Consider the following 27,413-nt stretch of genomic DNA (forward strand, 5'->3'; position numbering starts at 1 on the left):
TCTAAGTCCAAAAGGGGGCATAATTTGCTCAAAATACATGTCAGAGTTATGGGACTTGACCCAGTGAGGTTGGTAATTGATCTAGAAAAAGAAAAAAATAAGTTTCAAATCTATATGCCTTTTAGTATTAGCTGTATGTACTTGCACGCAAAACTTTAACCTGGCAGAATTTTCTAAGTCCAAAAGGGGGCATAATTTGCCCAAAATACATGTCAGAGTTATGGAACTTGCTGCTATCAACTAGTTTTAATACCCCGAAGACACATGTGAAGTTTCAATTCAATATCTACATTAGTTTTGGAGATAGTAACTTGGCTGTAAAACATTTACCAGAATTTTCTAAGTCCAAAAGGGGGCATTATTTGCTCAAAATACATGTCAGAGTTATGGGACTTGCTGCTATCAACTAGTTTTATAACCCCGAAGACACATGTGAAGTTTCAATTCAATATCTGCATTAGTTTTGGAGATAGTAACTTGCATGTAAAACTTTAACCAGAATTTTCTAAGTCCAAAAGGGGGCATAATTTGCTCAAAATACATGTCAGAGTTATGGGACTTGACCCAGTGCGATTGGTAACTGACCTAGAAAAAGAAAAAATAAGTTTCAAAGCTAATATGCCTTTAATATAGCTGTATGTACTTGCATGCAAAAACTTAACCAAGGCGTGACGCCGACGCCGACGCCAGGGTGAGTAGAATAGCTAGACTATTCTTCAAATAGTCGAGCTAAAACAACATGTTTGTCTGTCAGGTTGTTTTTACGTATCTTTATAGAACATCTCTTTTTCCTACACCTATTATTCATGAAAATTCTGTCACAAATTAACGAAAAAAAAAATGATAAGAAAATAGGGGGTTGAATAGTTCCTAGTGAAATGCCAGTCAGTTGTGGTCTGCTACCCTCAAAATGGCGCATGTTGCTCTCGTCCGCACAATAAACATCTACTTCCAGTTTCGATCCGAAAAACGTGCCATGTAGGGTCTATGAACATGAAAACAGGCTCATTTAATGCAAAATGTATTCTAGTAGTGAAAAGTTTGATTAAAGCACTCGTTCTACAAAGATTAACGGGAAAATGGGTAATTTAGGATTTAATTATCATGGACTTCTTCCGACTACACCACGGAAGCACATTTTCGACCAAATTACTGACCTTATTCCTTTAGGTCTGGCGGCCGGAAAATCTTTTTCTATTTTTAGGTTTGGTGGCCATTTTGTGCAGTGAAGCGAACGTGTCGCCGATATACACAAGTAGGCTTGGTATGTATCTCTCTTATGCAGTTTCGTCGATATCCAGCCAGCAGTTTGACCTTTGAAAGCCAGACAACATTTTTCTTTTTTTTAGTTCTGGTGGCTATTTTTGCAGCAGAACGGAACATGCACAACTAGGCTCGGTAATGATCATTCCTTCGTCGAAATTCTGCCAGCAGTTTGACCTATGAAAGCCGGACAAGCTTAATGCGGACGAATGGACTAACGGACGGACAGACAGACGGCGAAGGCATAAACAATATGTCTCCCAAACCTAAGGGGGAGAAATTATTATGGTAAGTTGTGAATATGGATATGCATTGCCTGTTGAAAGTTATTTTACCCATGAACCGAAGTATTTTAAAGTATCATTAAAATAACGTAAATATCCTACTATCAACATTACAAGTTGACTGATAACAGAACAATGCGCTCTCAATGACCACACACATAACTATTTTAATACAAACATTACGTACATGCTTGTTGTTGTCTCTGAGAACGTTCCTGCTGCTATATTTGTCATTAATTTACCTCGTATCGAACTGAAATATATATCAGACGACAGTTTCATGTCTGCTATGTTTACGCATCGTGCTGAAAATTAATCTACTTGATAACAGTGTTATACAGAAGCATAGTGTGATATGTGAGACCTTGATTTTCCTCGTGGCGACAAGATAAACGGGTGGATTGAAAAAAATGTTTTTTCTCTAATTTATCTGATGATTACCAGCAAATATTTTTCATAAAAAATATTTTGTGTCATATTATCTCCTTGGTACGAGATAATAAAAAAAAATCCCTGCTTACCTCGTAATCATCATTATGAGATAAAATGACAGAAATGCTGTTTTTAGAAATAATTTCTTTCAGTTCATTCCATGGTCAGTGGAGAAAATAAAATCCAAAATCTTGTTATAATAAATACGCGATATTGAAAATAGACTGAAAATAATATTATGTTTGCTAATCCGTCTATAAAAGCAAAAACGGGATCTTAATTCCGTATTACAGTAAAGCTTATATTTTGCAAAGAAAATATTGTGTTTGCTAATCCGTTTATTACAAAATAATCGCCAAAAATGGGAACCTTTTGCCGTGTCACAGTAAACCTTATATTTTGCAAAGAAAATATTGTGTTTGCTAATCCGTTTATTACAAAATAACCGCCAAAAATGGGAACCTTTTGCCGTGTCACAGTAAAGCTTATGTTCTGCAAAGAAAATATTGTGTTTGCTAATCCGTTTATTACAAAATAACCGCCAAAAATGGGAACCTTTTGCCGTGTCACAGTAAAGCTTATGTTCTGCAAAGAAAATATTGTGTTTGCTAATCCGTTTATTACAAAATAACCGCCAAAAATGGGAACCTTTTGCCGTGTCACAGTAAAGCTTATGTTCTGCAAAGAAAATATTGTGTTTGCTAATCCGTTTATTACAAAATAACCGCCAAAAATGGGAACCTTTTGCCGTGTCACAGTAAAGCTTATATTCTGCAAAGAAAATATTGTGTTTGCTAATCCGTTTATTACAAAATAACCGCCAAAAATGGGAACCTTTTGCCGTGTCACAGTAAAGCTTATATTCTGCAAAGAAAATATTGTGTTTGCTAGTCCGTTTATTACAAAAGAATCGCCAAAAATGGGAACCTTTTGCCGTGTCACAGTAAAGCTTATGTTCTGCAAAGAAAATATTGTGTTTGCTAATCCGTTTATTACAAAAGAATCGCCAAAAAATGGGAACTTTTGCCGTGTCACAGTAAAGCTTATGTTCTGCAAAGAAAATATTGTGTTTGCTAATCCGTTTATTACAAAAGAATCGCCAAAAAATGGGAACTTTTGCCGTGTCACAGTAAAGCTTATGTTCTGCAAAGAAAATATTGTGTTTGCTAATCCGTTTATTACAAAAGAATCGCCAAAAAATGGGAACTTTTGCCGTGTCACAGTAAAGCTTATGTTCTGCAAAGAAAATATTGTGTTTGCTAATCCGTTTATTACAAAATAGTCGCCAAAAATGGGAACCTTTTGCCGTGTCACAGTAAAGCTTATGTTCTGCAAAGAAAATATTGTGTTTGCTAATCCGTTTATTACAAAATAATCGCCAAAAATGGGAACCTTTTGCCGTGTCACAGTAAAGCTTATGTTCTGCAAAGAAAATATTGTGTTTGCTTATCCGTTTATTACAAAATAACCGCCAAAAATGGGAACCTTTTGCCGTGTCACAGTAAAGCTTATATTTTGCAAAGAAAATATTGTGTTTGCTAATCCGTTTATTACAAAATAACCGCCAAAAATGGGAACCTTTTGCCGTGTCACAGTAAAGCTTATATTCTGCAAAGAAAATATTGTGTTTGCTAATCCGTTTATTACAAAATAACCGCCAAAAATGGGAACTTTTTGCCGTGTCACAGTAAACCTTATATTTTGCAAAGAAAATATTGTGTTTGCTAGTCCGTTTATTACAAAATAACCGCCAAAAATGGGAACTTTTGCCGTGTCACAGTAAAGCTTATATTCTGCAAAGAAAATATTGTGCTTGCTAGTCCGTTTATTACAAAATAACCGCCAAAAATGGGAACCTTTTGCCGTGTCACAGTAAAGCTTATATTCTGCAAAGAAAATATTGTGTTTGCTAGTCCGTTTATTACAAAAAAATCGCCAAAAATGGGAACCTTTTGCCGTGTCACAGTAAAGCTTATATTCTGCAAAGAAAATATTGTGTTTGCTAATCCGTTTATTACAAAATAATCGCCAAAAATGGGAACCTTTTGCCGTGTCACAGTAAAGCTTATATTCTGTAAAGGCGAACCTAATGTCTCTAAAGATGACGCTAATGTTTCGTAACAGTGAATATTTTCGTTCCGTGAAGGCAATGTTTTGTACAGTGGAGCTAATATTTTGGAAGTGTGAAGGCAATATTACGTAACAGTAAAGCTAATGTTCTGTAAGTGTGGAGGCAGTGTTTCGTAACGGTGAAGCTAATGTTCTGTACTTGTGAAGGCAATGTTACGTGACAGTAAAGCTAATGTTCTGTAAGTGTGGAGCCAATGTTTCGTAACGGTGAAGCTAATGTTCTGTACTCGTGAAGGCAATGTTACGTAACAGTAAAGCTAGTGTAAAAGCAATGTATTGTTACAGTGAAGCTACTGTTTTGCAGGTGTAAAGGCAATGTATTGTTACAGTGAAGCTACTGTTTTGCAAGTGTAAAGGCAGTGTATTGTTACAGTGAAGCTAATATTTTGCAAGTGTAAAGGCAATGTATTGTTACAGTGAAGCTAATGTTTTACAAGTGTAAAGGCAATGTATTGTTACAGTGAAGATAATGTTTTGCAAGTGTAAAGGCAATGTATTGTTACAGTGAAGCTACTGTTTTGCAGGTGTAAAGGCAATGTATTGTTACAGTGAAGCTAATATTTTGCAGCAGTAAGCTAATGTTCTGTTACAGTGAAGCTAATGTACTGCAAGTGTAATGGCAGTGTATTGTTACAGTGAAGCTAATGTTTTGCAAGTGTAAAGGCAATGTATTGTTACAGTGAAGCTAATGTTTTGCAAGTGTAAAGGCAATGTACTGTTACAGTGAAGCTAATGTTTTACAAGTGTAAAGGCAATGTATTGTTACAGTGAAGCTACTGTTTTGCAAGTGTAAAGGCAATGTATTGTTACAGTGAAGCTAATGTTTGCAAGTGTAAAGGCAATGTATTGTTACAGTGAAGCTAATATTTTGCAGCAGTAAGCTAATGTTCTGTTACAGTGAAGCTAATATATTGCAAGTGTAATGGCAGTGTACTGTTACAGTGAAGCTAATATTTTGCAGCAGTAAGCTGATTTTCTGTTACAGTGAAGCTAATGCTCTGTAGGGGTGAGACTTTAAGTGAACTATTTAAGCGCATGCTTCCAATAGTTTATTACTAAAACGAATGTTTACGTGACGAATCAAATATCAAGTAAACATTTAAATTCCTTTGTCAGTCAGTTCTATACTGTTATTTTCATTAAAAATTATTAGGCATTATAAACAAGAAAGTGAATGGCACATACACAGTTGATCCTGCACACGACGTGATAACTCCGGCATCATCATCGCACATGCATCCCGTGCATTCTTCTCCTGACCAATAGTTATTGCTTAAAAGGTAGTTACTCTGTAGATCTCCCTCGTCCGACCATAAACCGTATGTTCGGTCAACTGTTAACACAATCTGATTATTATTATATGTTCTAAAAATAACCTAAATTTTATTGGCCGAAACCGTTCATCATCTTTCAAAATATGTTTCATGTTTAATGGTAGTGGGTTTTCCCCCATAAAACATGACTTTCTAAAAATAGAATAGAAGTTTCACGCAGTTATTGATGCTTTCAAACATTAAATATGTTGCAACAAATATTTGTTCATATAATAAAACAGTTATTGACTCTTGAGCCATTGAATATGATGTGATATTCACCGGAAGAGATCAATATTGCCCTCTTCCGGTGAATATCACATCATATTCAATGGCTCAAGAGTCAATAATTGTATAATGGTCCATAAAATGTGTTGTGCATTTTGGAGGTTTGTGCAACAAAAAGTTTGTTGAAATGAGTTGTCTGTTTTTGGATCAAATAAAAATAGATTGGTGGAAATAAAAATAGCGATATACACAAAATAGATTGGTGGAAATAAAATAGCGATATACACAAGATGAGCCTGAAGGCAAACAATGAAATAGAGACAACTCAAATAAAATATTAGTGTTTCACTTAGTATAACTCAGTTTTACACCAGTTTGGTACCGCCGAAGAAGCTAGCCAAACTTAATTTAGAAAAATCCAAACAAAAAGAAGTCAAAGCCGAAAATATTCAAAAACACAGCCCGGTGTAACCCGGAGAGTGGGGGAGAGGAGTGATATGTGATTGATTTCACCGTTTTGGCGACATAAAACCACATATTCACATTTCAGGTTAATTCAAGACATTTGGCATCTTCGTGTTTTTCAAGCACATTCTCTCTTTATCATTACACCAAACTTCTCAATTTTTATGATTAAAATATGCACACATGGGTCTTAAATTGCTAGCGGGGACGATCTCGTTTTGACTTTGACCTTTTGTCCAAGTTATATAAAGCCCTGGACGGCAAGACTCCATTGATCAATGGCACGGTTGTATTTAACGAAAAGAACGTGATAAAAAGAAAAGACATCGAACTATGTGTCTTTTCGTCACAATTACTATACAGGATAGATTGATATGAGCGTCGTTTATGTTCAAAAATATCAAAATCACATGTAAGAAGTCCAAATACCTATAAGCTACGATAAAAACTGTATCTATAGGCTTCCGAATGTCTGTGATATATGATATGTTTGCTGTTACCATGTCTTTTATATTTCAAGCTGTCATTTAATATCTTAAATGTTATAAAGCTTGTAATTTTACATACCAGAATCATAAGCGATTCCTTGTCCACCATATCTGTCGTTGTAGTAAGCTTCACCATAGAAACTCGTTACCATGGATACACAAAATAGCAAGTGTATCCATGACCACAACACCAACTGTGATCTGGACATCAGAAATTCAAACTGATCTGTAATTACAAAAAAAGAAAAGAAAATAAATAAACCACCTTTCAGTTTTTTTCCTTCTATTCTATCTAAAAGAAATTTGATATAAAGATGGCATCATTTTCTTTAGCAGGACCTGTTGTATGAAACTAAACAGAGATACAAACACACTTTTGCAGCAGGACCTAAGGTCAATTAGGTCATGTCTCGGTCTTAAAGCCTATTTGTTTACCGATGCCGGTATCGCCAAGGAATTTTCATCCGTAGCAACATATCAGGGTTTTACAGCATTTTACATTAGTATACACAATTTTGGGTGATAATCTACTGTTACAAACCTAATATTTGAGGCTTGTTCTCAAACTTGTTCTTAGTCTAACTTATACTTAGCCGTGTTGGTAAGATAATGCAAAATATATGTAACAGCAGGATTCAGTGTTCTATAAAAGATCATGCGTACACTCGGTCAAACATCTGAAATTACGTATTACAAGGAGCTATAGACACACTTCTGTAGCAGGGTCTTGTGTACACTGGGTAATCTGGCTGTAATTATACGTTACAAGAAGGTACAGACACCTTTCTCCAGCAGGATCCAGTATACACTGGGTCATGCGGCTGTAATTAGATGTTAAAAGGAGCTATAGACACACTTCTGTAGCAGGGTCTTGTGTACACTGGATAACATGTCTGCAATTATACGTTACAAGAAGCTACAGACACCTTTCTCCAAGAGGATCCTGTAAACAATGGACCTTGTAGCTGCATTTAGATGTTACAATGAGCTTTAGACACACTTCAGTATTAGAGTTTTGTGTACACAGGGTAATGAGGCTGCAATGAGACGATATAAGGCGCTATTGACATATTTATCTGATCAAATATCCTAGACTATTTAATTATAATTACCTTATGATCCAAGTAGTTAGGGGTAACGTGACTCTTACCTTGACCTACTGACCTACTTTCTTGTTTTTTAAGACACAGCCTTGAAATTGGGATGACATGTACAGTTTTGCACATCGATCTTAAACTGACTTTAAGTGACCATGAATGTGACCTACTGACCTACTTTCTTGTTTTTAAGACACAGCCTTGAAATCTGGATGAAATGTACAGTTTTGCACACCGATCTTAAAACTGACTTTAAGTGACCATGAATGTGACCTACTGACTTACTTTTTGTTCTTTAAAATACAGCCTTGAAATCTGGATGAAATGTACAGCTTTGCACATCGAAATTAAAACTGATTTTCAGTGATCTTGAATATGACCTACTGACCTTTCTTATTCTTTTTTAAGATAGAGCTTTGAAATTTGGATTACATGTATAGTTTGGCATGCCGTTCTTCAAACAACTTTCAGTGACCATCATTGTGATCTATTGACCTATTTTCTTGTTTTCTGAACTTCAACAAAGGGATCTGGATCACCTATAATATTTCTTTACAGATTTCAAAAGTAATTTTGCATAACCTTTACCTTGACCCACTCTCCTAATTTTCTTGCTTTTAAAGCATTAGTTAAGAAATTTGTCTAAACAAAGAACTCTACTCATGTGATGGATACAGGGCCATTATGGCCCTCTTGTTTTACAGATAACTCCAAAATCAATTTACATATCTTAATTTGAAAATTCAGATTACATCTTCCTTCACTGGTGTATATCTGATATAGTTTTACTTTGCGTGTATACTGCCCGTATGTAGCGAGTGTCGTATAATATTCGCTGTATATTTAACTACTATTAGGGTTGCGGTTTTTACCTAACTGGAAGTACTGCTTGAAAACTAATAGCAAACAAGTATCTACTATCTGGTGTAGGGCAAATCCCCTCACTTGATCCTGCATTAAATTCTGGGGAGGGTTTTGCCCGACTACCTTGTGCATTATTTTGCCGTTCAACTTGTCTAACCAGGTGTCACTCAGCGATACGTTTTCGAATGCACACCTCATGTTATTCCCCCACTTCCCTCCCTCTTAAAGACAAAAACAAACAAAAATACAAAAAAAAAGAAACACTCATCACCCAGGTTTGGAAATTCAGTATGGGGAAGCCATATTTTTCTTTCTGGAAAGTGGATACTTACTGAAACTTTGACTTGTATATCAATCTATGTAGTATAGGACATGTTTAAAATAACAAAAATCATAAAAGTTCAATAACGTTTCAATTTCAAACCCCTAGACTTAATCGAAAATTTGACTTAGTACCTTGAAATCTTTGATTTATGTACTTGAAATTCTTAGCTGTATAGAAGTAAACTTACTTAAAATTAACTATTACCGCTAAAATACTCAAATTGTACTCCATCCATTACCAGATATTCTAGCACCTACATTGCTGACAAGATAAGATGTTTTTGTTGTTGTTTTTTATGCATGCTAAATCGCTGATAAAATAATAAGACGTTTTTTTTCACATTTTCTGCGCGCTGCACACTACATCGCTGACATAAGATTGTTTGTTGCTGTTGTTGTTTTTATGCACGCTAAATCGCTGTTAAGATAATACTTTTTCACATTTTCTGCAAGCTTCACACTATATCGCTGACAACATTAGACTTTTATTCACGTATTCTGTTTCTGCTGACAAGATAAGACGTGTTCTCACATTTTCTGCGCGCTGCACACTACGCTGCTGACATGATAAGATGTTAACTCAAATTTTCTGCACGCTGCACGGTACTTTTTTCACATTTTCTACAAGCTGCAGACAATATCACTGACGAGATAAGACGTTTACTCTATTTTTTTTGCATGCTACATCGCTAACAAAAAGAAAAGAAAAAAAAATACGTTTCTACTTACAAAAATTGTTTAATGCTATGTTTGACAAATATTAAACTTTTTTTTTTTTTTTTTTTTTTTTTTTCTTTTTCATGGCGGCATATTCAACTATAAGTGAGGCTTTCGTCAAGAATATAAGTAAACCTTCATATAAAACAATGCCTACCTTTTTAAGCGAATATCAAAGATATATCCAGAGTCTTACACGTGAACTGAATGACTGAGTTATGCAACTTAAGCAATTATGCGACATTTTTGAACATCTGATTTCTGTCCTAGTAACACTTATTGAGCCGCGCAATGAGAAACCCAACATAGTGCGTTTGCGACCAGCATGGTTCCAGACCAGCCTGCGTATCCGCGCAGTCTTGTCAGGATCCATGCTGTTCGCTGTCAAAGCCTATTGCAATTAGAGAAACCGTTAGCGAGCAGCATGGATCCTGACCAGACCGCAGGCTGGTCTGGATTCATGCTGGCCGCAAAGCCACTGTTGGTTTTCTCATGGCGCGGCTATATTATAAAGGAAGACTCTTATCAAGGCTATGCTTAATTTATTTTAAAATGAATGAATGATAAAAGACAATAAAGTTATACGGATAAAAATCCCTGATGTCAGCGGGTAGTAATTGTTTTAGTATTCAATGTCAGCATCGATACAATCAACAGAATATCAAATATATCCTTGTTTACGCAACACAAGATTATGCGGGTTTATAACAAACACTGACTTACCCGGAAGAATAGATGTATTAAAAAAGGGTTATTATCGCAGTAGATTTATATTGTTTGACGACTCTATGATTTACATTACATTCTTAATACAATCTTTATGTGACATTACATTTAAAATTACACTGTAAATATGAAATTTCATTCTTAACAAAACAAAATATACTAATTTGAGGTAGGAAATATAACGAAAATAAATATGTAATGTTTTTTTTTTATCTTATCTATGGTGGCATATTTCTGCCAACCACATATCCACTTATTTATGAAAACAGTTTTCTCTAAAAATGTCACATATCCAGTTATTATCTGGCAAGTGGCAAAATTGCAAGTTATCCGGATCATTATGTTAACAGGATAAAACTGCCTGTTAGTGTCCACTTCTGCCATCCACATATTCACATAAATAAGTGGTTATTGTGAAGGTTTTCTTGATATACAGTTAATATTCGTACCTAAATTGGCGATTAACGGTTAGACTTTTCGTCCCCTATACGGTATTCGGAACGAATGTGTGTATGTAATGGTCAGACACTCCTATTACTTTTTCAATAGACTTCCATTATAAGAAATGACCCTGTCACATGCCCCAAAATTGAGAAATGAACATTAAAATGTGATTCTTTCAGTAAGATAGCATTTCAGACACATAAAAATAGCAATTTTATATAGGCGTAACCAATCTGTTTTCTTACAATTTTTCATCAGACAAACCTATCCCCTTCCTTGAATGCCCACTGACGTCTACTATTCTAAATACAGAATTGTAAAGTCAACCATTCAGCCAGGCACTCAGGCGCGTAGCTACCTATACGCCAGTACGCCCGTGAATCCATAGTCTGTGTTCAGACCTAATGTTTTGTTAAAAGGAGAGAACTCTTGAGACTATTCAAATTTTGTGTAATTATGTCCCTTTTCTTCTCAAAACATTAGATAATCAGAGCCAGGACTGATGAAGTTGGAATTATTTACAGATTTTTTTCTAAAAAAAAAAAGATTATCTAGTCGGTAGCCAGACTAGTGAATCCATATAATTTTTCCATTTTTTATCAATTTTTACATCTTTATCCAAGATCTAGACTTGATGTGTTCCAAACTATAATTAGTGTACTGTAAAATTATATGAAAGGGGCCTAAATTCAAAGCCCGGGTGTAAGTTATAAAACATGTCTGGGTATTAGTGGTAGTAATGTTTTCTTATTGTAATGTTTTAGGTGTTGCTTTCCGATCAAATTTGTCATAAGTTTAAGATTTTTAATACTGTTTACTGCAAGTTATTAATTTACGAATTCATCCACAAGGATACCCGCGGTTTCCCTTCCTGCTTACACACAAAACATCCAAGGGGACAACTGCCACACTTCTTTTTATTGCTTAAAACAACATAATAAAATTAAGAACAACGATTTATTTAAAACTTATTAAAATCCACTATGAACTTGGCATGCTCCGTTCGATAAGTACAATGCGGCTATATGTAATTTAACAAAAATTTGTTTGACAACACTGTTTACTCTTATGTTTTAAAAAAAATCTGGCGTTTTTTAGTTATTAAAGATTTTCTCTATTCTGTTTTTGATATCTTCTGGCCAAAATGCTGAATTTTATGCCCGTACTATTTTACATTTATTTACAAAAAAAAAAAAAATAACGAAACAGCTATTTACCATCGCGCTGTATAAAGTTTTACAGGTAATTTTAGAAAAAAATCGGTTGTTTCTATATCTTTATTAACACTCTGCTATTTTCTTATCAAAATTGCCATAGAATTCGAACTTTGTTTATTTTCTAGCGATGCTGAAAGTTTCAGGTGATAATATTAAATAATGAATTCACCAAGCGCGCATTTTTGTGTACGTAACGCCTAAATTTCGCGGTGTGTGCATCATCAGTACTGGACTTTCCTATGGTGGCCTCTTTCATATACCTGGTGTCCCGGACCGTGCGCTGTACGCCACCATAGGTCCCTATCACATACACAAAAGCATGCTAGCCTAACATTTAATGTTTATTTTATAATGTGTCCTTTATAAAGTTAATCTGAGGCCATTTCTATTATTTTTATTTAGATTAAAGTTTATACTGTTTAAAACCTGTTGAAACTGAGTATTATTATAGAAACGGTTTGGTCCGAGTACATTTTATTGAATATGTTCTTTTTTCTCAGCAAGATACAGACATAAAACAGACATCATCCTAAAAGTTTCTGAGGGTGGTAATAGGGTCTTTTTGATTTTTCAGCCGATCATTACAACTCTTTCCCTGCTAAATTTCTATAATTGATTTGACAATCATTCAATTTTGACAATATTATTTGTTATTCGAAGGGTTAATTGTTCAATAAATATTTACTAATTGAATGGCGAACAGTGCAGACCATGACCGCCCTGCAAGAATGTACATGCTGGTTTTGCTCTGCACTGGTCGCAAAGACAGAAACTCTTGCTTACAGCAGGCTAAAGGTTAAACAATGTAAATTCTAAGGCCAAAAAAGTATTATTTCCATGGGAAAATCGAGCAAAATCACAATTTTGAAAACGACAATCATTTTTAGAAAGGACAAGGATCATCTTAAGCCTTCATATGGACAAACTTCAGTTTGCTTATTATATGGAAGAAATACATTGTTTGCTATCAGAATGTTTATCTCCTATAGTAAATTTAGTTTTGTTCAAAACGTGTAACTGCATATTGCTGGAAACACAAAATTTGTGAGAAAGACATGTTTATGTCACATAAAACAGTTTTTTTTGTAGTGACCACACTTAGAGATTAACAAAATGTTTTGACCATCGGTTAAGCTTCTTTCACCGAATTTAAGGCCACTTTTAGATGTGGCAGATAGGTGTGCCCATACTGAAAATTTCAGATGTTTTAAAAATTTGTTTTAAATCTGAAGGTTTTCCATACCCGTAATGTTAAAAACATTTACGTTAGATTTTTTTTTTTATCGGATAAAGAATAAATTGTAAAATAGTGTGTGCAGTTTGATAAAGCAATACTTCTTTATGAAAGAAAACTTTGAATTTACATCATTATAGACTTCAAACTTTTTGTCATTTTTTTTTCGTCCGCCCGCTTAGCTCAGTTGGTAGAGCGTTGGTCAACGGGTCTCGGGGTCGTGAATTCGATCCCCGGGCGGGGCATATGTTCTCCGTGACAATTTGATAAACGACTTTGTGTCTCAAATGCTCGTCCTCCACCTCTGATTCATGTGGGGAAGTTGGCAGTTACTTGCGGAGAATAGGTTTGTACTTGTACAGAATCCAGGAAAACTTGGGTAGGTTAACTGCCCGCCGTTACATGATTTAAATACTACTGAAAAAAAAAAAACAAACAAACAATTTTGTCATTTTTTTTTTTTTTTTTTGCAAATGTAACCCTTTTCCTTTTTTGCATGGTTATATTTTTATGCTAACTAAGATATTCTGAATTAATCATGAACAACAATTTTGGTAGGGTATTTCCAACTGTACATTTTAGCCGTTTTGACACCACTTTTTTTAAATAACTCATTTTTATTGTTTTTCATAACATGCAATGTCTATGCTGCATATGAGATTAATAAAAATTAAATGTTTACAAACAAACGGGTTATGTATTGGTTATTTAACTTTTGACATTGATGCCAAAGATGTCTTATTTGAAGCGTTTATTTTTTCCCTTTTTTTCATTGTTGAGCATACTGGATTGTTGTTGATGAGATGACGTAAAATACTGGCTGCTAGTCTCAGCCAATCAAAACATTGTCTGGAGTATGACATAGCTGGGGTGAATTTCTGAACTGACTGTAGAAGGAAAGAAGAGCTTTCAAAATTTTCTGACTGTCTAGTAAAACGACATATTCTGACGTAATCTGGTCTTCTCTTGTTCCATGTAGGAGCTGTATAAATATACTAGAAAGATTTCCGCCGGGAACCTTTTCGACTGGATCTTGGTTGTAAACGCGAAGCACTATTTTTATTTGACACATGCAGCTGTATATGTCCCGTTGAAAAGATTGCAATTCTTTTAATAGATCCATGTTTATCTTGTCGAATAAAATTTGAGGCACATGTTCGAGGTAATTGGCAAGTCCATTTAACATTTCATAGTACGTTCTCTGACTCTTGAGAAATGAAGATATATTTCTGCAAAGCTGAAAATAAAGATAATTCAAACAATTATTTATGCAAACAGACTAGCACATAGCCGAATTTAATTACCTTGTTGTCAATGTATTTTAGTTACACCAGTTACAATTATTCTACCGTCGTTTATATGACTGAAAAATTGTTGAAAGAGACGTTAAACCCGAACACTCACACACACACACACACACACACACATACATTGTTCTATTGTTTGATTTTGATGTCTTCTTACACCACAGTAATGTCGATAGCTCTTTTCCTTATCACCACTTTTTGGTGGTGGCGCTAGGGTTTGGCAGCCATGTTACATATGAATGCTTTTATGAACATTTCCCAATATCAAGAACGTTCTAATTACGAAATGATAGTACATTTGCCATGGATATCTTTTAAAAAAACTTACATCATTTGTAAATGACTTATCTCCTGTTAAACCAGCAAACAAAGAAATGTTCCAGAAGCTTGCATTGTCCATTCCCCCGACGGAAAATCTTACTTCCATCTAAAAAAAAAAGCAGCAAAATATTTAGATATATATCAAAAGAAGCAAGTACCTTAGGTATATTTAATCATCTTAAAGTATTTTTCGTTGATCTAATGTATAAAAACCATTTTTATTTCATAATGGATCTCAAATGTCTAAGTTTTTTTCGTTTTTTTATAAACGTAGGGTAAACGGATGTATGTCTCCCGAAAATAGTTTTTTTCTGCTGTATCTACTTGGAAAAAGTGTTGCCGAAATGATACAAAATTTTAAGCTTCTCCGTATAATTATTCAAATCTTCAGTAATTTAGGGGTTATTAGACAAAATTATATATATCAGAAGAAGCAAGTACCTTAGGTATACTTAATCACCTAAAAGTACTTTTCGTTGATCTAATGTATCAAAACAATTATTTATTTTATTCATAATGGATCTCTTTTATTCATAATGTCTAAGTTTGTTTTTCTTTTTTGTTTTTGAAACGTAGGGTATACGGATGTTTGTCTCCCGAAAATAGTTTTTTTCTGCTTGGAAAAGGTACTAGTATTACCGAAATGATACAACATTTTAAGCCTCTCCGTATATTCCAACCTTCAGTAATTTAGAGGTTATAAGACAAAATTCTAATTTTGTCTTATATTTTACGAAGGTTGTGAAACTGATAATCTTGTACTTACTTTCGATAGAAGATACTCTGACTGAACTATCAAATCCTTTACTCGATCACGAAGTCCGTGCACTTGTAATGAAACATTCCAATTCGATTTGTTTTCATGATGGTCAAAATCGTTGACAAAACAAGGAGGGTTAGTTTCTGTATTCCTCTGTTGAAGGGTAGCTGCGCCTACCACTGTTAGGCAAATATCTGAATAAGCAAATTTTCAAGCCGATTAAACAGAAATTACAACGGAAGATATCATCAAAACTGAGCAACCACACAAAAGTCCAGTACTGTAAAATCATTTAATTTCGTTGGCAGAAAATTGCTTCGTGTGACCAGAACGACTATTTCGTGTTTCCTTGAATTTGTGGATGTCCAGTTTTGTAAAGGAGCTTGATAGAAGTTTCATTTCTACCTTTGGAATTAATTCCGCCGATAGACACAACCACGAAATCCACGGAAACTAGTCCCCCATGAAAATGAATGATTTTACAGTATGTGATTTTCCGTTATCCGCTATTGGACCGGAAGTCAAAGAAGCAGTAATCACGCAGTGAATAATTTTCGTCAAGTGTTTGGCGTTCTTGTTCATACGGTTATTTTGAACTTTATATCAATCAACACAGTAGTGGGTAGTGCTTCATCTAAAGAGGTAAACCCCATCATTCAGGTAATCATAGTATGTGATGGCAAAGTACAAGACTTAGAGAGTCTCTTATCCATTTTAGAATATATTGAAAGGAAAATATTCCAAGTTTCGAATTAATCTATTTAGCTGAATGGATGACATAAGCAATAAAATTTAAGGACTTTAAGAAGAAAAAAAAATACATCATTTAAAGATATGTTGGTAGAAAGTCGACCATTGCATGTGATGTCAAAGAACTTAAAGTGTCTCGTATCCATTTGGAATATTTTGAAAGGATTAATCTAATTAATTGAATGGATGACAAAAACAAAAAGTTTCGAGGACTTTTAGAAGCATCTAAACTTATATTCATATTCATATTTATACATTCACAATCATTAATATTTCGAAATATTTTTACGAGATCAGACTTTAATATGTTAAAACTATGTAAGAAAATGTTTTAATACAAATGAATATTATATCCATTTTAGTTTGGTATTCAAGCTTCGTTAAATGTCAGTGACTACTTTTAACAGTTCCATTAGGCTCTGATGTTTATATACATATTGTGAGAGATTTTCCAGCAATTAGAAATAGATACTAATGATTATTAGAAAATCGGTCTAAATCTGTTTTATTCCGTTTCACCGGAAGTGTAGTTTGTCATCATGGTAATAATCTGTTGATGTCAAATCATTTTTAACGAATTACCAATAAGCACATTTTCCTCTCTCATCAGCCTGGGAATCCAGTCTGACAAGTTCTTACTTTTTTTCTACCTGCAAATTGACAGCCTGATGAAACCTGTTTTCCGACCGCAGCGCCACCTATATCACACCCGAAATACGAGGGTGTTTAATAAAGAAAGCAATAATCCATGGCTAAGAATAGAAACGGAATTCTCACGGAAAAGACAGATCGGAATTGTGTATTTTCGAGGGATACCGAACATTTCCGGGCCATAGACAAATACCAGTTTGTACCTCCCTGGCTTTTCCAGCAAGTTGTAACAACTTTAGAATATGTCAGTTTAAACTTAAATTTGCGTCATAACTATCAAACTACTGTTTGTTCTGTTATTACGTATGCATCATCTGTATGGGGTACTGAAACATTTACATGTATAAATGCAATTCAGAATAGAGCTGCCAGGTATTTTTTAAATGTTGGTAGATATAACCCAAATGCAGCGGTCTGTGGGGATATCGGATGGAATCCAGCAATAAGTTTATGTTGGAAAACTATTATATTATATTGGTGCAAAGTAGTAAATATGGATGAGACAAGATTAAATGGAAAAGTGTTTAGTTGGTCAAATAATAAAAGTAGCAATAAATATAAAAATTTGAACTTCCGGGTGTGTCAAAGATGGAAAAAATATAACTGTGATAGGTTTTGTGACATTAATGCTTTTGCTAATAAAAGTGATATCTTAAATGTAATTTTACCTAAGATTTTCAATGAATTTGTAGAACAATGACATTGTGATGTAAATCGTGATACTGCCCGTAATGGTGTAGGTAGAAATTAGCTTAGACTGTATTGTACCTTTAAACAGAATTTTGAAGTAGAACAGTATTGTAAGATTGTTTTAAATGAATCATATCCAGGTGCACTTGCTAAGTTTAGGAGTGGTACTACTCCAATACATATAGAAACTGGTAGTTACAACGGTCTTCCTGTTAATGACAGAGATTTTATTAATTGTTCCACTACAGTTGAGGATGAACTGCATGTTTTATTATATTGTCCTTGTTACATTACTATTCGTACAGATTTACTGTTAGAAGCTTGGAGAATCAATATAAATTTCACAACTTTAAATGATACAGAGAAAGTAGCCTTTTTGCTGACAAATCCAGAAATAGCTTTACTGTGTGCCAAAACCTGTTTTAGTACATGCATTTTAGGTAGAAGAAATCTTTCATATTACTGATTAAGTATAAATGTATAAATACGTATATACGGTGTACTAACTTGGTTGTACAGTCTTAAAAAATTACTAAAACTTCTTATGCTTATAAAAGGTAGTATGAAATTCTTAAATATTTTTGCTTCTTGTGAATAGAGTATAGTCTCTCATATTTCTGATTAGAAAGGTTTACATGTTTTAACGTCTGGTGTTATTTTAATATGTATGTGTATAATTATCATGCAAAGTGAGACTTAAATAAACATATCTTATCATATCTTATGTTGTTATATTAATGCTGACCTAGTGATCTACGAAAACTGTCTGATTTTCGGCAGCATTGCCTCGATTTCGTTTCAAACAAGCGCAGATATGATCACATGTTAATTAGGCTAATTATAGAAAATCGATAATCGGTAGTGACATGGAAACTCCTTCAGATTTCCCAGGCGTTGATAATATCAGAAATTCGATGAATGCCAATTAACACTAATTAGCACAAATTAAGTGGGATCTTTATGCATAAATATTAGGTATGATTTCTTATGACAAAGCACAAATATTATCAACGGCTTCCCAGGCTACTCTCTCATTTGACTCGCAGACTTGGTCATATAATCATAGGCCTGTGTTACAAAGTGGAAGGTACACATGATGAAATGGAAAGAACCGTTCTGTCATGGACAAAACACGAGCGGACATTCCATACAGTAATATTTGTTCTTGTTCAAACGATATAACAGATGACCAGTGGATTATTGCCGATAGCCCCCATAATTTTCTGATGGTAAATTGCAATTTATTTCAACGAGAAAATTTAATTATAATAAGTACAATGTACATGTTAAATATTAAAAGCCATTACATTGGTTAATTACTGTCGTTTTATAGTTTGCAAGAGCTTGAGATATATTTTGGGAAACAATGATTATGATCATTTTTATACTTTGGACTTTTCTTAAAGAATAAAATAGTTCATGTTACCAAAGCATTTTCATTGGAAAGACATGACGCAGCATGCAACAAAATGCTAGACAAATTGACATTTCTTGATACACATTGTTTTGAAACTTTTGAAAAACAAAACTGAAAAAAATGCAAGAAGACGGTCATGACAAATGATAAAGACATCAAGATCAAATGCGTATAAACATATTTGTAAATTTCGAACTAGAAACAGACTGGCGCCCTTGGCAAAAGTCCATAACTAGTAAAATCGAAATAGTAGAGTATGTTGTCTGAAAAATAGTAGTATAGTTAAACTTGCTCGAGAAACCACGTCAATTAATCCCTGCCCTACTAAATTTCTATAACGAAATGAACGTGTCCATCTTTCAATTTGGACTGTACCAGAAACTGTTAAAGGTGTGCTTACCAAAAAGATACTGACTAAATGGCGAACAGTGCAAACCATGATTATACCATCAATTAAATGAACGTTCCCGAAATTGTGAAAATGGAAATGTTTCTGACAACTACCGCTAATTTGACTTTCTCGCAATTGACCGCATGGCAAGTCGCTAATGGCATGGCATTGCATTTTAATAATAGTTATTTCAATTATTTAATTTGACAATCTTGTTTCAGTTTTAGCATCAGCCGTTTTCAATGTTATCATTTACTAAAATCTTGTCTCAGCTAATGAATCTTTTCTCGGAACTATCTTCCTAAGACTAAAGTTACAAGATAATATCGGTAAGACGGATGGATACTCCCAAAGTATTAAAGCGGTTTTCATCGACTGAGTACATATCTCATCTTAGTAGTGAAGCTTCTAATGAATTTTCTTAAAACTATTAAGTTTTGTTAGATATCGGCCTTGGGCAGTGTTGCATTTTCCATTACTGCTCATGAACAGACTCAATCAAACCGAACCTGCAATTTTCACTGTTTGCATTATTCTCGATGATTCTGAGGGATCTACTTTCAAGATTTTATTTACTTCACCACAGCGGGTGTTAAGTGCTGTGTTGTGGCCGTAAAAAGTCGCCCCGACTTCAGTGTTGTTATATTTTCTGGTCCTTCGGGATCATTGATTTCAACTCATTTAGTTTTGAAAATTGAATACTGCTTAAGCCGTTTCTATGGGGCATGGGCATGTTGCATTTTCCATTACTGCTTAGAACAGACTCAATCAAACCAAGTCTGCAATTTTCACTGTTTGCCTTGTTCTCGATGCTTCCGAGGGATCTACTTTCCAGATTTGTACTCCGGACAAGGACGGTACTATAGTGCAGTAATGTTTAATAATCAAAGGTAAGTTACTCAGCGAAAAATATTGGAAGATGATATTCGCATCTGCTCTTTAGAGAAAAACTTCCAATGAATTTTTGCTGAATTCCAGTGAGTGGTTGCTGAAGAATACTCCGGACTAGAACTTGTGCTATATTATGACGTTTTGTTTATTGTTAAAATATTAAATACTGTTCCTTATCCAGGCTCTTTTAAATATTATTACACTTGCGTTACGTTTCTTTTTTATACGCCAGTTTGAAAAACGGGACGTATTATGGGAACGCCCCTTGCGGGCGGGCGGGCGGGCGGCGTCCACAGACCTTGTCCGGAGCATATCTTCTTTTGATTTTGATGAAACTTAGCACAGCTGTTCACCATCAGGAGACGGAGTGCCATGCGCAAGAACCAGGTACCTAGGTCTAAGGTCAATGTCACAATAAGAGGTCAAAGGTCAAATTAAAGAATGACTTTGTCCGGAGCATATCTTCTTCATGCATTAAGGGATTTTGATGTAACTTGGCACAATTGTTCACCATCATAAGACAGAGTGTCATGCGCAAGAACCAGGTCCCTAGGTCTAAGGGCAAGGTCACACTTAGAGGCCAAATGTCAGATACAAGAATGACTTTGTCCGAAGTATTTCTTCTTCATGTATGAAAGGATTTTGATGTAACTTGGCACAATTGTACACCATCATTAGACGAAGTGTCGTGCGCAGGTCCCTTCTTTAGAATTACCCTCCTTTAATGTTACTATAAATAATTTATATTTTAACTTTTTCATTACTAGTCGTAGGAAAAAATTGAGACCACTTTTCTGTAGTACAACATGCATGTTGCATCCAATTTTAAGGTGTATTTGACATATCTCTACCTGGTTAGGATTTTTGTGTGGACTTTCTTTTGGATTTTTTTTTTAATTAAAGATTAATTTTCCTTAGTTGCTACTATAAATAACTTATATTGCAACTTCTTTTATAATTAACCGTAGAGAAAAACTAAGACTACTTTTCTGTGGTACAACATAGATGTTACTTTCAAATTTTAGGTGTATTTTAAGGTATCTCTTCCTGGGAAGGAGTTTTTATGTGAATTTAGAAAAACAAAAGAATTACAATAATTACTCAACAACCACAAAATCAAAATTCCATATGCAGGTGCTAGTGTAAAGAAATTTGCTGTGACGGGCGTATATTGTGACATTCTGGCACTCTTGTTTCTTTTCTTTTCTCTTTTTAAACTTTTAAGTGGATTACTCCTATTTCATCTCCTGATTTCATTGTTTCGGTATAAAAAATCAATGATATAATTCCGTTCGAACAACGCAAAGAAATTGATATACAATCCATTATTTTAATAAAAAAGGAAAATTAAGCAGTACATAAGAATCTTAAATACGCAAAACCATATCAGAAATATATAAGAAATGGCACTCATAGAAAAAATGTAAATGTAACTTTGTATGATACCTTAGATATTTGAAAAAATATTTTGTAAAATTTCAAATAGTTCATTAGTTTATTTACACCATATTAACATTATACAAATAAATGGTACATAAAACACATAAAATACAAGTGTTGTCACTCATAAATTGGAGTTGCAAGAGATTGCTCACTTTAAATTTTAGCCCAATATTATAACATACTGTCTGATTATAATATAAGAGATTTAATTGAATAAATTGATCTTTTTAATGGTTAAAAAGCTATTTTGGACACAAAGGCAACGAAAGTAGTGGCTCCGGCGACATTTCTTAAAACGACAGGAAATAGGGGGCTAGAGGGCGTGGACGGTAGCATGCATTTCCACTACCATCCATGAACAAGCTCAATCAAACCGAGCCTGCAACATTTTCGTATTTGTCGTGTTGAGCGACCTGTGAAGTTTCCACTTTTTCTATTTTTGAACTTTTTGGCTTTTTTATTATTTTTAATTTTTGAGTCGGCTAAAGGCTGAAAGCCTTTTGACGAGTCCTTGCTATCCAACGATTCTCTAAATGGACCAAATAACACAGTGAAGGGATGTAGTTCCATTAGATTTCTCAAACTTCAAACAGTTCACTGCATGAATGAAGTTAAGTTGTGTCAATTCCCTTTGCTTTGACCAATATACGATGTAATCTGTCATATTTATGACTTGTAATTGTGCAATTCTCGAATGTAACTCATTAAGCATAAATGTGCATTTTAAGAATTGCGCAGGCTTACAAGGCTTGGGTAACATCCAGCGAAAGACAAAAAATAGTTCCACAGGGCTCCAGATAAGATGCGTATTAGCGTAAATTACGTATAGAAATAATGCAAATACGCATGTCTAATAATTTCTAAGCGTATGAAAACGTATATAAAATTACAGAAACGCACCCAATGCTTTTTTAAAAACAAAATCTGAATCGTCTGGATGCGTTAGGTAACATAGCCCATCAGCCTTAATTCTCCCACATTGAACGTAAACACGCATCGTATGATTTCTATAAACTTTGCGTGGGTTGAATTTTGCAGTCAGTAAACGGATAAATTATCGGAAGAAGAAGCTCTTACTGGTTTGTTTAGTTACTACTGATATTAAAAATGATTTTAATTTCTATATTTTCGAGAAATAAACAAATCGGCGAAACATTAAATTGTATTTTCTTGTAGTTTTTGAAATCGAAAGTAGATCGTCTATGTTTGGCTGCTTTCACGAAACGAAACAACTTTTTTATGAAAAGATTTAGATAAGAGGTAATTTAACCGTAAACTTCAATGTCAGATACTGCCAATTGCTGCTAAATGTCTTCGTATCATCACAATTTGTAAAATATATTGTTCAAACTGGAGAAAAGTGTAATCGTATCCGGATATAATATTTTGGGTAACTATCGAGCTGTGTTATGAAATTTTAAGAAAAAAACTAAAAACAAACTGAAACTGGTAGACTATACTGTCAGTACATCAATCATTAGCCGACTCAGGCCATTCAGGCCTTTGATTAAGTTTATTATGCTTTTGCTGTTACAAGTACTATTCTCTTATAACATTTTAACATGACCAGCGAATGAGCCACATACATGTAGAGCAAAATATATCTCGGGTTATTCTGCAATAAACCACTCGCGTGCAATCATCAGGTACAGGTGCGTAGCGCGGTCGTAAAAAGTAGTTACCATTTTTTCTAACACTGTTGATACTAGTATGTCGTGTTAGAATCGGAAAAATATGTTCCCAAGTGTGATTTATCGTAGAATAACCAGTGCTTTTCGTTCTTGTGCGAAACAATACGTCACTCAGGCCTACGGCCTTCGTGATATACTCTTACGCATAAGAACTCAAAACTCGGGTTATTCTACGATAAACCACGTTTGGGAACTTATCATTTCTTAATTATATTTAGATTATTTTCGTTTCAAGTTTTACTGTAAAAATGCGATTACTCTTGCGGTTACTTGGAAATGAACCCCTGTAATATGTCGAAATAAGTTGCATGCCACGAATATAATGTGAGAACTTTAACATTACAAACAAACAAAGATAATATGCATGAATTATTTCAACAAACTGTTATATTTGTGCATAATTAGTTACAATATTTTTTTTTGGAAGATACAGACATGAAACAGGCCTCATCCTAAAGTTTCCGAGGGTGGTAGAAGGCTCTTTGATATTTTTCAGCCGATCATCTTAAACAATGTAAATTCTAAGAATAAAAATGTATAATTCCCATGGGAAAATCGAGCAATATCACAATTTTGAAAACGACAATCGTTTTAGAAAGGACAAGCTTTTTTATATGGACAAATTTCAGTTTGCCTACAATTTGAAAAAAAAAACGTTGTTTGCCATCAGAATGTTTATCTTCTATAGTAAATTTAGTTTTGTTCAAAACGTGTCGCTGAATATTGCTGGAAACACAAGATTGGAGAACATGACATATTTATGTCACATAAAAAGTTTTTTTTTTGTAGTGAGCACGCTCAGAGACGTTTTGACCACAGTTTTTTCACCAAATTTAACGCCACTTTTGGATGTGGCCGACAGGAGTGCCATATTGAAAATTTCAGATTTGTTTAAAACTTGCAGTTTGATAAAACAATACTTCTTGATGAAAGAAAACTTTGAATAATGAATTTACTTCATTTATAGACTTTCAGCTTTTGGCCATTTTTGGGTATTTCCGACTGTACATTTTAGCCGTTTTTGACACCATATTTTTAATAACTTATTTTCATTGTTTTTCACTTGATTAGTAAATTGATTGTTATTAAAAATCCAGTATATCTTAAGTTTCGATCCATGCACATTAATGAGCCGTGCCATGAGAAAACCAACATAGTTGGTTTGCGACCAGCATTGATCCAGACCAGCCTGCGCATCCGCGCAGTCTGGTCAGGATCCATGCTGTTCGCTTACAGTTTCTCTAATTCTAATAGGCTTTGAAAGCGAACAGCATTGATCCTGACCAGACTGCGCGGATGCGCAGGCTGGTCTGGATCCATACTGGTCGCAAACCCACTATGTTGGTTTTCTCATGGCACGGCTCATTTGGACAAAACTCGTGTTGTAACAAACAAAACTTTACAATCTATTTGAATAATTATGTTTGATAATGAGTCATAACTTTAGTCCTGAATATTTCAATTATCAGAATGACTATGTTTATAACATGTAATGTCTGTGTTGCACATGAGACTGATAGAGATTAAATGTTTACAAACAAACGGGTAATATATTGGTTATTTAACTTTTGACATTGATGTCAAAGATGTCTTATTTGAAGTGCTTATTTTTTCCCTTTTTTTTCATTGTTGAGCATACTGGATTGTTGTTGATGAGATGACGTAAAATACTGGCTGCTAGTCTCAGCCAATCAAAACATTGTCTGGAGTATGACATAGCTTGAACGAATTTCTGAACTGACTGTAGAATGAAAGAAGACCTTTCAAAATTTTCTGACTGTCTAGTAAAACGACATATTCTGACGTAATCTGCTCTTCTCTTGTTCCATGAAGGAGCTGTATAAATATACTAGAAAGATTTCCGCCGGGAACCTTTTCGACTGGATCTTGGTTGTAAACGCGAAGCACAACTTTTATTTGGCACATGCAGCTGTATATGTCCCGTTGAAAAGATTGCAATTCTTTTAATAGATCCATGTTTATCTTGTCGAATAAAATTTGAGGCACATGTTCGAGGTAATTGGCAAGTCCATTTAACATTTCATAGTACGTTCTCTGACTCTTGAGAAATGAAGATATATTTCTGCAAAGCTGAAAATAAAGATATTTCAAACAATTATTTATGCAAACAGACCAGCAAAATGCCGAATTGAATTACCTTGTTGTCATTGTATTTTAGTTACACCAGTTACAATTATTCTACCGTCGTTTATATGACTGAAAAATTGTTGAAAGAGACGTTAAACCTGAACACACGCACACACACACACAATTTTTCTATTGTTTATCTTTGTGTCTTCTTACACCACATTAATGCCGATAGCTCTTTTCCTTATCACCACTTTTTGGTGGTGGCGCTAGGGTTTGGCAGCCATGTTACATATAAATGTTTTTAGGAACATTTCCCAATCTCAAGAACGTGCTAATTACGAAATGATCGTACATTTGCCATGGATATCTTTAAAAAATCTTACATCGTATGTAAATGACTTATCTCCTGTTGAACCAGCAAACAAAGAAATATTCCAGAAGCTTGCATTGTCCATTCCCCCGACGGAAAATCTTACTTCCATCTAAAAAAGAAGAAAGCAACAAGAGATTTAGGTATATATCAAAAGAAGCAAGTACCTTAGGTATATTTAATTACCTAGAAAAGGTTTTCGTTGATTTAATGTATCAAAACATTTTTTATTATTTTGTTATTCATAATGGATCTCAATTGTTTAAGTTTTTTTTTTTTTTTTTTTTTTTTTTTTTTTTTTTTTTTTTTGAAAATTAGGGTATACTAATGTGTATTTCTCCCGAAAATAGTTTTTTTCTGCTGTATCTGCTTCGAAGAAGTGTAACTGAAATGATACCAAATATTACGCCTCTCCGTATATTCAAACATTCAGTAATTTAGAGCATGTTATTCTAATTTTGTCTTACATTTTACGTTATTAAATATTTTGAGAAAGTAAAAATAAAACCCATTGACTGATCATAAATTTCATTCTTAAGTGACTTAATTTCTCCCGAGAAGGTAATGAAAATGATAACAGTGTACTTACTTTCAATAGAAGATACTCTGACTGAACTATCAAATCCTTTACTCGATCACGAAGTCCGTGCACTTGTAATGAAACATTCAAATTCGATTTGTTTTCATGATGGTCAAAATCGTTGACAAAACAAGGAGGGTTAGTTTCTTTATTCCTCTGTTGAAGGGTAGCTGCGCCTACCACTGTTAGGCAGATATCTGAATAAGCAAATTTTTAAGCCAATTAAACAGAAATTACAACGGAAGATATCATCAAGACTGAGGAACCACACAAAAGTCCAGTACTGTAAAATCATTTAATTTCGTTGGCAGAAAATTGCTTCGCGTGACCAGAACGACTATTTCGTGTTTCCTTGAATTTGTGGATGTCCAGTTTTGTAAAGGAGCTTGATAGAAATTTCATTTCTACCTTTGGAATTAATTTCGCAGATAGAAACAACCACGAAATCCACGAAAACTAGTCCCCCATGAAAATGAATGATTTTACAGTATGTGATTTTCCGTTATCCGCTATTGGACCGGAAGTCAAAGAAGCAGTAATCAAACAGTGAATAATTTTCGTCAAGAGTTTGGCTTTCTTGTTCATGCGGTTATTTTGAACTTTATATCAATCAACACAGTAGTGGGTAGTGCTTCATCTAAAGAGGTAAACCATCATTTAGGTGATCATAGTATGTGATGGCAAAGTACAAGAGTCTCTTATCAATTTTAGAATATATTGAAAGGAAAATATTCCAAGTTTCGAATTAATCTATTTAGCTGAATGGATGATATAAGCAATAAAATTTAAGGACTTTTAGAAGAAAAAAAACATCATTCAAATGACTATTGCATG

General features: G+C 34.2%; 2 protein-coding genes across 2 annotated transcripts in view; both read right to left on the bottom strand.

Annotated features, from left to right (window-relative positions):
- The window catches only part of LOC123536011 (uncharacterized), an 82,946-nt gene extending 73,032 nt beyond the window's left edge, over positions 1-9,914 (bottom strand). The window contains exons 1-4 of the mRNA XM_053528651.1: positions 9,763-9,914; positions 6,683-6,829; positions 5,295-5,442; positions 1,735-1,800 (exon numbers count right to left, since the gene is read on the bottom strand). Of these exons, the coding sequence (XP_053384626.1) occupies positions 1,735-1,800; positions 5,295-5,442; positions 6,683-6,812 (344 nt within the window). The 5' untranslated portion in view covers positions 6,813-6,829; positions 9,763-9,914. The remainder of the gene's footprint in view (positions 1-1,734; positions 1,801-5,294; positions 5,443-6,682; positions 6,830-9,762) is intronic.
- Positions 9,915-13,719: 3,805 nt separating this feature from the next.
- On the bottom strand, positions 13,720-15,783 carry LOC128550371 (uncharacterized). Its single transcript, XM_053529314.1, has 3 exons — positions 15,621-15,783; positions 14,862-14,960; positions 13,720-14,463 (listed from the first exon to the last, which is right to left on the bottom strand). Exons 2-3 carry the CDS (start codon positions 14,958-14,960, stop codon positions 14,056-14,058), a joined length of 507 nt encoding a protein of 168 aa, XP_053385289.1. The 5' UTR covers positions 15,621-15,783; the 3' UTR covers positions 13,720-14,055.
- Between the last annotated feature and the right edge of the window lie 11,630 nt (positions 15,784-27,413).

This window comes from Mercenaria mercenaria, chromosome 17, assembly GCF_021730395.1.
Source record: "Mercenaria mercenaria strain notata chromosome 17, MADL_Memer_1, whole genome shotgun sequence".
Lineage (NCBI taxonomy): Eukaryota > Metazoa > Mollusca > Bivalvia > Venerida > Veneridae > Mercenaria > Mercenaria mercenaria.

Bases quoted from the DNA above. Each gene is read 5' to 3' on its own strand.
- LOC128550371 (XM_053529314.1), bottom strand. From the start codon at position 14,960: ATGGAAGTAAGATTTTCCGTCGGGGGAATGGACAATGCAAGCTTCTGG. The intron at 14,464-14,861 runs GTAAGTTTTTTT...CTTTATTTTCAG, and splicing joins ATAAGTCATTTACAAATGAT to CTTTGCAGAAATATATCTTC.